Consider the following 15,135-nt stretch of genomic DNA (forward strand, 5'->3'; position numbering starts at 1 on the left):
CCCATTCCCCCCCATGAAGACATTCATATCCATCCATCCAAGACTGGCTCCCATTCATACACAACACACCCATTCCCCCCCCCCCCCATGACGACATTCATATCCACCCATCCAAGACAGGTTCCCATTCACACACAACACACCCATTCCCCCCCATGAAGACATTCATATCCACCCATCCAAGACAGGCTCCCATTCATACACAACACACCCATTCCCCCCCCCCATGAAGACATTCATATCCACCCCATCCAAGACAGGCTCTCATTCACACACAACACACCCATTCCCCCCCCATGAAGACATTCATATCCACCCATCCAAGACAGGCTCCCATTCATACACAACACACCCATTCCCCCCCCAATGAAGACATTCATATCCACCCATCCAAGACAGGCTCCCATTCACACACAACACACCCATTTGCCCCCCCCCCCCCTGGAAGACATTCATATCCACTCATCCAAGACAGGCTCCCATTCACACACAACACACCCATTTTCCCCCCCCCCCCCCCCCATGAAGACATTCATATCCACCCATCCAAGACAGGCTCCCATTCACACACAACACACCCATTCCCCCCCCATGAAGACATTCATATCCACCCATCCAAGACAGGCTCCCATTCATACACAACACACCCATTCCCCCCCCCCCCATGAAGACATTCATATCCACCCATCCAAGACAGGCTCCCATTCACACACAACACACCCATTCCCCCCCCCCCCCCCATGAAGACATTCATATCCACCCATCCAAGACAGGCTCCCATTCACACACAACACACCATTCGCCCCCCCCCCCCCCCTCGGAAGACATTCATATCCACCCATCCAAGACAGGCTCCCATTCACACACAACACACCCATTTGCCCCCCCCCCCCGGAAGACATTCATATCCACCCATCCAAGACAGGCTCCCATTCACACACAACCACACCCATTTCCCCCCCCCCCCCCCCATGAAGACATTCATATCCACCCATCCAAGACAGGCTCCCATTCACACACAACACACCCATTCCCCCCCATGAAGACATTCTTATCCACCCATCCAAGACAGGCTCCCATTCATACACAACACACCCATTCCCCCCCCCCCCCCCCTCGGAAGACATTCATATCCACCCATCCAAGACAGGCTCCCATTCACACACAGCACACCCATTCCCCCCCCCCCCCAATGAAGACATTCATATCCACCCATCCAAGACAGGCTCCCATTCACACACAACACACCTATTTCCCCCCCCCCCCATGAAGACATTCATATCCACCCATCCAAGACAGGCTCCCATTCACACACAACACACCCATTCCCCCCCCCCCCCATGAAGACATTCATATCCACCCATCCAAGACAGGCTCCCATTCACACACAACCACCATCAGGCAAGCTCCCATTCACTCATCCATGACACGTGCCAAGCGGGGTCCTATTCACAACCACTCATCTCAGGCAGGTTCCGATTCTTACACACACACACACCCATCGCCCCCAGGGCAGGTTCCCATTCACCCTCAAACACATCCATCCCCGCCCCCCCCCCCCCCCCACAGGCAGGATCCCATTCACACCCAACCACCCTCCCATCTCAGGCAGACTCCCATTCACAACCACTCATCCCAGGCGGGTTCCCATTCTTACACACACACACCCATCGCCCCCAGGGCAGGTTCCCATTCACCCTCAAACACATCCATCCCCCCCCCCCCCCCCCCCCCCCCACAGGCAGGATCCCATTCACACCCAACCACCCTCCCATCTCAGGCAGACTCCCATTCACAACCACTCATCCCAGGCAGGTTTCCATTCTTACACATACACACCCCCAGGGCAAGTTCTCATTCTCACGCATGCACACACACACATGCACACGTTCATTCACATACATACACATCCATCCCTTCCCCAGGCAGGTTTCATTCACATATATACACACACATCTAAAACCCCCAGGAAGGCTTCATTCACATAAACACACACAACTTCTGTGCAGGCAGGATCCACGGGTCTCTCTTGCTACTGCTGCTACCCAGTGACTCGTTCCTTGGAAGAATGCAAGATTCATCGCAGAGCTCTGTTGGCATCCTTCCTGTGGCTCCTTCTCGTGTGCAGGCCAGCCTGCGGTACTCAGCACTCGCACTTCTAGCACTTCCTGTATGCTCATCTCATGCATTGCGAGATGACCATACAGGAAGTGCTAGCACCATTAGTATTGAGGGCCGCAGGGCTGGCAGCAAACAAGGAGGCACTGCAGAATGAGCTCCTGTTTTCTTCGGCTGCTGCTGATGACTGCACGGGCCTTTGCATTTTTCTACTGCCAGTGGGATGGGATCCACCGGCAGCCGCATGAGCCTCTGCATTCTTCGCCTCTCACTGCTCCCTGTCCTGGGCCCCCTTCCATTGCAGTCGCTGCCCTCCCAGGGTGCCGCCTCATGCAATTGCATGGTTTGCATACCCGGTAGCACCAGCCTGGTTATGACCCTGGAAATACCGTGGTTTTGATCTCTGTGCTACAAATTGTAAAGCTCTTTGCAAATTTTCAAATAGGGCTCCGGAGTGCATGTGTGCGCATTTCTACATGTAGGTGTTCCCCCAGCTCTCCCAAATCTGTGACCTATACAGTCCTTCACGAGATCTACAATACATTGAAAATTGTTAGGCACAAAAAGATATATATATATTTTTAAAATAGGTATAAACACAGCAGGTTTTTTTTTTAATGTTCTTCTTCCCAAGCCCCATTAAAAAAAGCCAGTGAAAATTATTATGGGGAAGACTGTCAAGTAAACATCCAAGGATGCATTGTGGTATAATAATTATGTTATACAGGTGCTGTTTCTCCCTTTTAATGCGTCTACAGATTATTTGTGCATTTTAATATCACAGCTTACACCCATTGGTATTGTCAGGAATAGCTAAAGGAACCTTTTATCTCTTATAATGTTAACTATAAATTGTTTCTGTTAAGAACCATCTAATGTAAATTATAATCAAAAAGAAATACACTGCCTTTATTTTACATTTTCACCAGCATGATGGTTAATAATGTCCGTACAGTTTTTAATAGGGTAGAAATCTTGTCCATGGCACGTTACATCCCTGACGTTCCATTTCTGTGTGTCTTTCATCTGAAGGATATATCTATATATATATTTTCTTGCTTTTGCAAGTATTACGAGAGATAATAGCTGTATCCATCAGTAACAGCAGGATACATCAGTAGACTGTGTCTCCCAGTAGAATATCTATCATATTTGGAAATGTAATCTTTCATAGCTGTTTTAAACAAAGGCAATTTGTTAATGAAGAGCTCTCTTCTAGAAATCAAGTATTTTATAAGCTCGAACCGAGAATGGAATTGAATCATTGAGCCTTACAGTCGTTTTATGGTGCCATCCTGAAAGTTAGCTGTGTAGGACTGGGTTCGCTAAGGAAACGGGGGGGAATATAGTCCTAAGAGAAAACCCTTTTTTTAAAAAAGAAATGTCCTTCCAAAGTTTGAGAGTTACACTGCTGGCTTCCAGGTAACTTGGCAGTGGGATCTGACAGAACACGGACATTTGGACCCTCCCTGCGGGGAAGTTGAAGCAAGACCAGAGCCAGAGAGGGCCATGGTACGCCTCACCTTTCAAACTGCCCTGAAAGTAATGTTTGTGGGTTTTTTGTTTTACTATTATTTTCTGCCCAGAAGGCTGGTAGGTAGCACTCTTTATTTTTTTTTGTGTCGTGGCATGGCCAAATTTCAAGTCAGCCGTTTCACATGCCGCCTTAGTTGGTGGGATTGTAGCAAGATTGGGCTCTTCAGCTACCAAAGTGGAGGCAGGCTTCACTTATTAAGTTTGCCACACAAGCTGAAAACTATTGTTGCATAGTCCATAAAATCCACAAAATGCCCTCCTGCCTCTGAAGCAAGCAGCAGACTCGAAGTTGAGCAGAAAGAGAACGGGCTCTGTCCTTGTCAGTAGACGTTGCATTTATCAGTATATTGTAAAACACTAAAAAAAAAAAATGTTGAACTTAAGACGTAGTTTTGTACATGCTGTGCCTGTTTAGAATTAAGTGCAAGTTGTCACTTATTCGGGTTTGAGGAATTCTAGTAGCTGGACCTGCCCTGAGCAAACCTGGATACTTTTTACCGGAGCAAGGTATAAGAGCTCGCTAGATATGCTGGACGTGAGCTTCAAAGGCCACACTGATCCCTTCAGGCATGCACAAGGTCACGTCTGAAGAAGGCAGACCTCCGAAGTCTTGCCATTTCATGCCCGTTGGCATATTTGGAGAATTTGCATTGGTCCCTGATAGAAGGTACTTCAGCTTAACGGACGGTACTCAAGGGCTTCAGCGTCTGTTGTGGTGTTGTACTTTAATGTTCTCCTAGATTTTACAGATGATGCATTTTTCTAGAGCTGTTTAATTATTTCATCTTCTGCTCTTGCTGTTACACTACCTCCATGTTAGTGCTTTTGTTAAGGCAGACGTGTCCTCCATTCATGCGTCTGCTTCCTGACTGTGCTGTTATCACAGCTAATATCTGAACGCAGCCTCCATGATTGCAATCAGGTTGCAATACCGATTCTTTTTTTTTTCTTTTACATTCATTTCTTTTGGTTTTTCGTGTTCTCAAGTCTTGGTTTTCCCACACAGAAACTTTTCTGTCACTGTAGTTTCAGTTCCCCTTTATTTTGTTAATAAGGCTGTGAGGTGTAAATATAAGATGTTCCATTTAGCAGGATTCTCAGTTGATGCCCTGCAATGTACTGAGACCCCATGTTACTGTCACACCTGTTATTTTAATCCTAAAATGTCACAAAGCGCTGAGCTCTGCTATTCTGCTATTCACCTTCTGCATTTTACAGTTTTGGGTTACTGTACTCTAAAATAAATGGCTCAGAATATTACTTTGCTGTTAAAGAATGTGAAAGGTTGGCTCAGCTTTATTCTGTTTATTGCTTACCTATATATGATGTGAAACTGCAAGGAAGAAGACTCAGGAGCAATGCTGGGAAATATTTCTTCACAGAAAGGGTGGTGGATGCATGGAAAACCGTACGGAAGAGGCGGTGAAGGCAAGAACAATATTGGAATTCCAAAGGGCATGGGATAAACACTGTGGATCCCTATTGGCTAGAGGATGGAAGTAAAGAAATGGGGTTAACCTCTGTTACATTTAAAGGGTTTTTTGTATTATTTTATTTATTTTTTATTTATGTTCTGCCTTTTGGCACTTCAGAGCAGATTGCATTCAGGTACTGTAGGTGCATTTCTGAATGGGGGTAACCTGCAATGGTTACTACCCTTAACAGAAGGTATGGGGGTAACCTGCATGGAGTTATTACTCTAAGCAACTTGCTGGGGAGAATGGATAGACCATTTTGGTCTCTTTCTGCCATTATTAACTATGTTACTGTACAACCGAAGAGCTCTAACATGGCAATATACAATCTACTTAATATTCCACTAGGGCGCTGGTAGTCTCTTTCAGTCCTCAAGGGCTGCAAATGGGTTGAGTTTTCAGGCTATCCCCAATGAATAGGCATGAGATAGATTTGCATGCACATTGCCTCAGTTTTATGCAAATCTATCTCATGCATATTCAATACGGATATCCTGTGGTTATCGATGACTGGAGATGAATACCACTGCACTAGGGCTTTCACAGTGATTTACAAAGAGTGACACATAATAATCTAGCAACTTCCTGCGAGATTAAGCCATTGAAGCAATCCTATAAGGAAAATTCTCTTACTTTTCCTAAGGCCCAGTTCTTATTACTAAACCTGAAGCTTGGGACCCTCACTTACCTTTTCATTGTTCTCTGTATGGCTCTTTGACACTATGGAAAAAGCAATATATCTGAGAATATAGGAGTGCTTGAACTTTAGCTTTTAGTTTACTGTTAGATTTGATTATGCAGGTCTTTGATGATATCAGGATTTATTATATATTTTTATAATAAAAACACAATAAATACCTTTATAGTAAATTTTACAGTAAAGTATAATTCTAATATTTAGTTTTATTATTTTTGCCTATTTTTCCAGATGTTTTCTGATATTGATTTTAAATTGTTATATTTTGTTGTTGATTTATTGTATTTTGCTTGAGCGTCTCTAATGGAAAAGCAGATTACAAACAAATATGATTTCAGTTATTAGCCAGGTAGACTTAGGGCTAAGTCAGTTATCTCTGGGAGTGAGCAAGAAGGAATGGATCTGCTCTTTGGAGTCTGTCAGATACTTCCGTGTGACCCAGATTGACCGTTCAGAGACAAGATGCCGGGCTCGATGGATCTTTGGCCTGACCCCACATGGCACATCTTATGGTCCTATTCTTTATATCCACTTTCTCCTGCTCCGCTGGACCTCCAGCTCATTTGGAACTGGCTTCTGAGTTGGGCTACAGTGTCATGACACTTCATGCACATTTACCTGGGGTTTTGCCCTCTTTTACTTCGCCTTCTATTTGCTGTGGCTCAGTCATTGCGCCAGAGGTCATGCACCGCGGCTCCCTCTCAAACCTTTAATTGTGGGCCTTCAATCCAGATAGAAAGTGTCAGCGTTGAGTAATGACTCCTCTCGGAGGCTGTGAAATGGGCTTCTAGAGCATTTCAAGCGCCCGACGGCCCGGGGGCAGAGTCCTGGCCTGGGAATGGGGCCCATGCCCTCTGCATGGCAGTGTGTGGCAGTGCCCGCTGAGCCACTGATCTGTCCCTGAACTTTAGGTTTTAAAGAAATAAGAATACATGCATGGGGCTCCTTGGGACCTAACTCGGTGGTAACATAATTTTCTGGACAGCTGCACTGGGGTTGAGATTTGAACTCCACTAAGTATTGATTAGAAGGAGTCATATAATAAGTCTCTCAAACTGATGGCCAACCTTCCCCTCCTTCTTCTGCAGTAAAATACAGGATAGTTTTGATGTTCTTCTGCTTCGTGAATGAAGGCAGAACATTTTAACTTTTTAAAAATTATTTATGTATTTATTTTTTACTGATTGGCATGTGGAGAGAAGGGAGACCGTGACTCTGCAGGGGCACCAAAGATATTGACAGATCGTGAGAAGCAACAATCAGTCTTCAGAGGTCTTGACAGTTTGAGTGGCAGCTGGGGGAGGGGGAGATGCAAGCTAGATAAAGAATCAAGCCCTAAAACACTGTGTGGTGATCTGTCTCTGTTTTGCCACTTAAATGATTCTGAGTTGAAGCGATCCTGGAGGGAGAATGTTGCATGTTGTTATCTCCCTTGCCTGACAGATGTGATGCAAACATCTGGTATTTCAGCCTTGAAACAAAGTTCCTTCCACGTGAAGTTTACAGATTTTACCCTCGGAAAGCAGACGCCAATTCCACTCCAGAAATTCAACAAGCTCTTCTTGTCCTGTCATGATATCCTGCTGGACAGATGTATCACTGATTATGTTATATTATGTTATATTTATATATAGCCTTAAATGAATGAAGCTCAACCCAAAAGCAGTTAACAACCAAGTATTGAAAAAATCATACTAAAATATCAACAAAATACATACATAGCAATAAAAATAAAAGCACATTAGCAATCGGGAAACATAGCTCGAACCCAGCAGAGCTGTAATTAATAATAAGCAGCCAACCCACAGTTGCATACTGTCTACAAGCCCAAGCACCACTCCTAAAGACTATCAAATTCCAATCCCCCCCGATCCTCCCAGTTGCTCCCAAAGGAGTGACCCCTCTTAGGTTTACACCTACTGGAGCAACCCACCCTCACAGCAGGGGGTGGCTTAAGTGGGGAGAAGGTGGCAACACAACAGGCAAACCATCGGGAGCAGCTTGAAGGGTGACATTATTAGGTGGGAACAGAGCTCAGTCCTGGAAATCTACCATAGGAATTCCCCCATGGCTTCTGTGAGATCTCTACAGTGGTAGCGTCTTCTCCCTGCAGTGGGGGTGAGGGTGGGGTCACTGATTGTACAACTGTTCTGCTGGCTATCCACTAAGAAAACTTAGGGGAATGTCTTTTAATTTCAAAAAGGCTTTACGAATATTTCTATCCTGTTAGTCCAAAATTACTTACTCCTAATGGGTAACAGAGTGAAAGTAAACATACAAAATAACAAAACTGTGCAATATTACAATAACATAAAATATCAAAATAAAAATTAAATTAAATTGAAATAATAAAAATAAAATGCAAATATAAAAAGAAACCCAACTTTCCAATCTTGCTTTACGACCAAAATCGACCACATTCAAGGTGGAAAGGCCTGTATGTTACTGGCAAGCTTGATGGGAATAAAAGGCTCTGACTTTTTTCCTAAAGGCCAAATAATCGGATTCTTTCGGAAGGTTCACAAGTAAGAACTTCTATAATAAAGTACCTGCTAACAAAAAGGCTCGTTGATAAGCAAGCCTGTCTCACAGAAAAAAATAGCACAGAGAAGGTTTGTATTAAGGAGGGACATATTCCCGCACCAGCCCTGTCAAGTAGCCAGGACCAGTCACAGACATTAGTGGCCCTGAAAAGCAAAGTGAACACCTTCCATTTTATCCACCATAGAATGGAGACCAGCAGAGCTGGAGAGATGCGACCTCTTGAGCTATGCTCCCTGTAACCATGCAGGCATCACGTGGACTATGTTAGCCCGCTGCAAAAAAAACAAAAGAGGTAAAAGAGGAGCAGCCAAAGTAGTTGGCGAGCTGCACCAGAGAGTGTAATTGTCAAATGGCCCACATAAGAAAGCTGGCAAAAATGCATGCAAGTTGCATCAATTTTCAAAGCAGACTTGCATGCATAAGTCCGCTTTGAATATTATCCTAACAAATCTACCCCACACGAGGTATAACTGCTGCAAAATTTTCCTTAAAGCTGAAGCAAGTACCACTGAATTTTACAAAATCTGCAGAGAAGTCCAAATCCCACCCCCAGGAAAGCCTCTGCTCAGTTTGCCTATGCGGACAGAGGCGCTTAACTTTACCCGTTTATTGGGCAGCCAGTTTCTGAAAGGCCACTCCTGCGGGAAAAACACTGCCTTATGTGCAGACGTCCCTTTGTAAGGCTCTGTCTGAGGACAGACCCCAGTAGTTCCAAAACATTGCAACTTTAAATATTTCGAGGTCGATATTCGGCCGCTGTCCGGCTGAACAAGTCCAGATAAGTTTGAGTTAGTTGGATAAGTTTTTATTTGGCTAACTTTAGACCTACTTGATAGGAGGTCTGAGTTATCCGGCTGAGTTATCTGGCTCTGCCTGAATATTGCCACTCATCCAGTTAAGTTAGCTGGATAAGTGGCCACACCCTGGAACGCCTCTGTCCTACTCACCACTTATCCAGATAAGTACTTAGCAGGGAAAACAGTTGTCTGGCTGAATGCGGCCGGATATTTAAATTCCATTACTTAGCTGGATAAGTTCAGACTTATCCGACTAAGTGGTGCTGAATATTGGGCTGTGATTTGCTTTACTAGTAGCTGATGCCATTTATAATTTGTTTGTGACAACACAGTCAGATTGGAGCAATGGGATCCAGCTAATGTGATGCAACTCAAAACACTTCTAGAGGTGGATGCTGCAAGGAGGTGTTAGAGAACTGCTTGAGTTCTTTAAAAATGCTGTAAAAGTGATATTTACAATGTTAAACTGGCTAAATACTGGCCATTGCCTTTTTTTTACTTTGGAAGTAAAAAAGGGCAGAGTTTTCTGTGTAGTAGGTCACATTTCAGGGTAATTGAAATATTGTTGAAGAGATTAAAATGTCTTCTTTCTCTCTTAGAACCGGCAAATATTTACTATTTTTCTTTCTCATTCCAACTTCCCATAGATTTTTGACTTCTTCATGGCTTTGTGGTTAAAGGACTTCCAAGTGTGTTTTCTAATCACAGGTTCCATGCAGAAAGCTACATCTGATGCTCTGTGCTGCCTTCCCATTGCATTCCTTGTCTGCCTTCCATGGGGAGGGAGCAGGGGCAATGTCTGATTGCGCGTCACAGCCCCATCAAACGGCCTTACCCCCTGTGTCAGGTGGAGAGATCACAGAGATGAGACTAGAGACCGAGAACATGACGGCAGATAAGGACCACAAGCTCTGTGATTCCTCAGTGCCCACCCAGCTTCAGACTTTCCCTTCGCATTTGTGCAATTCATGAAACTCTGGGAGGCTGTTCCATGAATCCAGCATCCTTTCTGGGAAGAAATATCTTTATTACTCCAGAGTCTACCCCCTTTGAACCCCATAACACAAAAATGTGTTGCTATGTGCATTGTTTGTACAATGAGACATTTGAATGTCTGTGTCTCCTCTTTCTTCTTACATCTAGGACAAAATAGTGTATGTCTATGTATGTATGCATTTATTTCTTTAGGACTTCACCTCATAGGATTTTTGGTAGCCTTTCTTCGGGCATCCTCTTCTCTGTCTATAGCCTTTTGGAGATTTGGCCCCCAGAACTGGTCCCGGCAATGGATCTGCCTAAAGGAGGCAACATCCGCTCCTTTATTCTTCTGGGAATTCCTCTCCCTATGCAACCTACAAGCTCTCACCACTGCCTTGTCACACGTTTTCCTCCCTCCAGATTGTCAGGGACGATCACCCTGAGATGCTTTTCCTGTTTGATGCACGTCAGTAGCTTAGCCTACGTCATGCACTCCTCTCTTGGATTACTGCACCTCAACCTCATGACTATATCCTTTTTTTCTTTCTTTTTTTGCGTTAAATATTAGCTGCCAGACTCTGGAGCTTTCTTGGATCATTTCTCATTTTTTTCTTGGAATTGTTCTGACCCTCATCCAAAGTTCTAACATTTAAACCATTGTTTCTCCTTTAAAAAAAAACCAACTTTAATTTTACGGTTAACAGAAAATTCTTAACTATATGAGATTGCTGTTAACTAGAGGGAGCATCTGTTTTTTTTATGTTATGTATTAATTTATCAAATAAAATACACACAAAATATGATTCAACTTTCACTTTTTTATCTTGCTTATTGATCTGTTAAATAGGTAGTTGTTTATCATTTTGGCCACAGTTAAAGCGAAAGACATCAAAATCATATACTAATTCATAAATCTGACATAGCCTTTGCCATTCTGATTCTGTGAATTAAAATATGTAGTCACAGATTGCTTTTCTGTATCAGTCTAAAAATTGCCGTGATTTACAGTTCCGAGATCTAGTTACTTAATTCTGTTGATGGAGACCCAGAAATCGCACACACTCGCACACACACCTGTTTTCTCTGTCTTTTTCCATCATCTGTTATAAGACGCTTATATGTGTAAACCTTAAGTCACTATATTCCTCAGTGCCTCCGTGTACCAAATTGTCTGATAACCGGGTAGAAGTGCTAATTATAGTACATAGCTTGCCATCTCCCTAGGGCAGGGATTTTGCAACTGCTCTGTACAGTGCTGAGTACATTGACAGTACTGTATAAATAATGAATAATATTTTAGTTATTTCTTTGAGCATTCCTTTCTCAGTTGGGCCTATTCAAATAGGGTATAATGTGCCAGCACCAAAACTCTTTTAAGAGAGAGATTGGGTTGGAACTGGTGAACGATCTTAATCTACCATTGGAATGTGGTGGAGAAATGAACCTTTAAATAGAGAGAGAGCAGAAAACTCAAGGTTTTTAAGGAATTTTTTACCCCCTCCTTAAAGAGGAGCTCATGACTGTGGCACACTTCATAAGTCCTAGTGGCAGGTTGTGGCTGCTTTTTGGTCTTCTTCACAGGTCTGTATGGTTAGGACAGTGAGTACGCCCTTTGTCCAGAAGAGCTGTCGCCAGGGATGGACCGATGGACGTGCCATTGCAGGCACCCACTTGCAGAATATTCATTTCCAGGAAACAGGACCCTTACCAAAGAGTGCCAAGAAGTCCTTCTGACCATTCACCTCTAAGACTTTGGGACACAAAGTGCTGGGTGCAGGGAAAAGCTGACCCTGTAATGAATCTTGTTGGCGGAGCTCACAGACTGATAAGCAGATTGAAAACAGCGTGATGAGATGTCACCTAGCTGTAAATTATTTGTGGTAGGGGGTAAGGAGCAAAGGATGGAGAGCCAGAAACTCAGATATTTGTTTATTCCAAGCAAATATTGCATTTTTTTTTTCAGATGATTCACTACACGAGTTTATCGTTAATGCCATGTGTTGTCGAGAAGCTTGGAAACTAAAGAGATTTTTTATATATGTAGATAATAATATATAAAAATACAATATATTGGGGTTTTTTGCCCCCTGGCTTCAAATCTTCTCAAGTGCTGTACTTTTCCCCTCCCCAAGGTGGTTTGCGCTCTGTAAAAGAAGCAAGGAGGCGGAGGCTGCATTCCTGAGTGTATACAAGCAATTAATTGAAGCACCAGGTAAGGAACGCTTTGAATACTCAGTTGAATAATTAATTATAAAAGCAGATTGTTAAGACTAAGATAAGGGCTATCTAGTAGAAGTTGGGGGGAAGGCTTGCACGTCATCAGGCACTGTACTATGCTGGGGGTTTTGCTGCTTTCTGTAACGCTGCCCATCACGACTTTTCTTCTCATGTGCCCCGTCAGTGATTTATTGTGGTCCGGAGATCATTGTTTCATGCGTGTTTGCAGTGAGCAATGCCGCGCGCGCTGATGCTCTGGCATTTCGGCTATGCCCCCCTCACATGCACACGGTGACCATGAAGACGTTCCTCCTCTCTGTGCCACATTCCCGTGTTTTAAAAATCACCGAACCCGTCGTTGCCCTAGTAAGAACAGCTAGCGCCCCCACCTGGAAAGGGAGAATGGTTTTACAGCATCACTGATCGAGAAGGATCTAATCGGGGCTTGAAAAAGTTGTCCAAGTTTTAACTGCGGGGGCAGAATGAACTGCCATGGTCCCCCCACCTCTCTCCCCCTACCAATAATTCATTTTGAGGCTGTGGCTGGCCAGGAGTACATAATCCATTTCTTCTTTGACAAGTGCACTCCCCTCCCCCCCCCCCCCCCCCCCCCCCCCAAGCAGCCTTCTTTCCCCTCCTCACCCTCCTTTTTTTTTCTTTCTCTCCCTCTCTTCCTCCCATCACATTCTGTCCTCCCCCTCCCCACCTGAGCCTTCTCGCTGCCCTCCTCTCCACCCCTGTCTCCTGCTACAGTCCTCTCGCTGTCCTCCCAAGCTCTAATAATTAAGGCCAAAGGAGCAGTCTCCTCCTCTTGGGCCGTGATCAGGATCTGACCCTCCAAAAAATTCCACTCCCCCCTCCCCCCCCCCCCCCCCCCCCCCCCACCCACCACCACCAGGGACAGCGAGCAAGTGGGATTTTCAAACCTTGGATACAATCATCAGAAAAATAATTTTCTTGGCGTTGAGAAATGTCTTTCAGTTAATCTGTTTCTTACCACACTTGCTGCAGCCACCTTGGGGCAGAAGCCAGGATCATGCGAGATGCCCCAGGCAGGCAAATAGTTTGTCACCCCTCAAAACGAATATCCAGAGCCCCTTGCAGGTTGATGGCCTGGGCAGTTGCCCGGCTGGCCTGCCCCTTTATCTGGCCCTGGGTAGAAGGCCTGGCCGTCCCTTTCTGGTGTCTGGGCAGCAGGATAGTTTTTTTGTGGGAAGAAGGCTGATTGGTCATTGATGTTATGGGCTGCGCATTTCTCCCGCCCTCTGTTAACTAATGAGTGAAAGCCAAAAAGGTCACTTCTAAAGCTGAACAATTCAGGATGGACTGGTAAACACAAGCCAGGGCAAATGGGAACATCTTCTCTGCTGTGTTTAAGCATTTTGACATTTGAAAAAGGTTACAGTTGCTCTCACCTCATCCTGGAATTATTGTACCATAATTCTGTCCTCTGCAGCCTTGTGAGGGAGTGCATAGAAAACTCCCTCGACTGCATTAAAGGACCGGGCACAGCAGCCTCACCCAGTCTTCCTTAAGCTTGAGACCCACAGGGAATCCTGGGTGAAGGGAGGAGCCCTTCACCAGAGTATAAGACCTGAGGGTCTGGAAGAGTTAGAGAGGCCCCGGGGAGCTGATGGAGTCCTGCCTATGCACAACGTCCTGCTACGTCTGAGGTTGGTTAAGACTCTCTGCTTAAAGAACTCTCTGTTCAAAGATTTTACTTTTTAAAGACTGTGCGTTGCCTGAGGTAGAGCTGAACTGCCTGTAGTGTTTTCCACTGCCTGTCTGAAATACCTGAAGTAAAGGTCTGCTGACATTTTGTTTTTTTCCACTGTAAATAAAAGTGCACTTAAGCCACAGCCAGAGTCTACTTGTGATTTCCTCTGGCTGTCACGAAGCCACACACCACTTGAGCTACCACATATGGTGGCAGTAGTGGGATCCCTTGCCTAAGCGGGAAGCACAGCCAAGGACCCTCAGCTTCAGCAAGAAAGGAAAAATAGAAGAAAAAAACCCCCAGAACCCCCCTCCCCCCCCGTAGTATTTTTTTCCTTTTCCTGGGGCCTCTCGGATCTACTTCCCCATCTTGGGCATCAGGCCAAGGGGGCTATCCCTGCTTATATAGTCAGGGGTCAAGGTGTAAGTAAGGGCCGGATAGGCCAGGAGGTTTATTTATTGCTTCCCCCCCCCCCCCCCCCCCCCCCGTTCTCCTATCCCCGGAGAGGTATATAATTTGGAGGCAGTAACATGGGAACATGGAGCAGGTGATCCAAATCCTTGCTACTGGCCAGTAGTAGCTACAGGCGCCCTGCAAACACAAATTAGCCAGCAGCAGGCGTTGCAAGAGCAGGTGATGCAGCAGCAAAGAGCCCAAGCGATGCAAATGGCCGTGACCCACCCGCCTCCAGTGGCACCAACACTCCTCAAGATGCACCCTGGAGAAGACCCAGATGGCTTCGTGAAGAACTTTGATCACACTGCAAGACAAACAGGCTATCCAAAGGACAGGTGGGATACATGTCTGGGGACTGTACTTACCGAACTGAGTCTAGAACGGGTAAATGTGAATCGGTTATTTACTCTTTCGGATAATAGAAGGACTAGGGGGCGCTCCTGAAGTTTGCAAGTAGCACATTTAAAACTAATCGGAGAAAGTTCTTTTTCACTCAACGCACAGTTAAGCTCTGGAATTTGTTGCCAGAGGATGTGGTTAGTGCAGTTAGTGTAGCTGTGTTTAAAAAAGGATTGGATAAGTTCTTGGAGGAGTAGTCCA

At 45.0% G+C, this 15,135-nt stretch overlaps 1 protein-coding gene across 2 annotated transcripts in view; it reads left to right on the plus strand.

Moving 5' to 3' along the window:
- Positions 1-15,135, plus strand: part of CUX2 (cut like homeobox 2) — a 382,795-nt gene that overhangs the window by 257,454 nt on the left and 110,206 nt on the right. The window contains exon 4 of one of the 2 annotated variants that reach the window (XM_029620055.1): positions 12,283-12,357. In XM_029620055.1, coding sequence (XP_029475915.1) covers positions 12,283-12,357 — 75 coding nt within the window. Of the gene's footprint in view, positions 1-12,277; positions 12,358-15,135 lie in introns of both variants that reach the window. The other variant, XM_029620054.1, reaches the window with a different exon arrangement.

The sequence above is a fragment of the Rhinatrema bivittatum genome, chromosome 11, assembly GCF_901001135.1.
Source record: "Rhinatrema bivittatum chromosome 11, aRhiBiv1.1, whole genome shotgun sequence".
Taxonomy (NCBI): Eukaryota; Metazoa; Chordata; class Amphibia; order Gymnophiona; family Rhinatrematidae; genus Rhinatrema; species Rhinatrema bivittatum.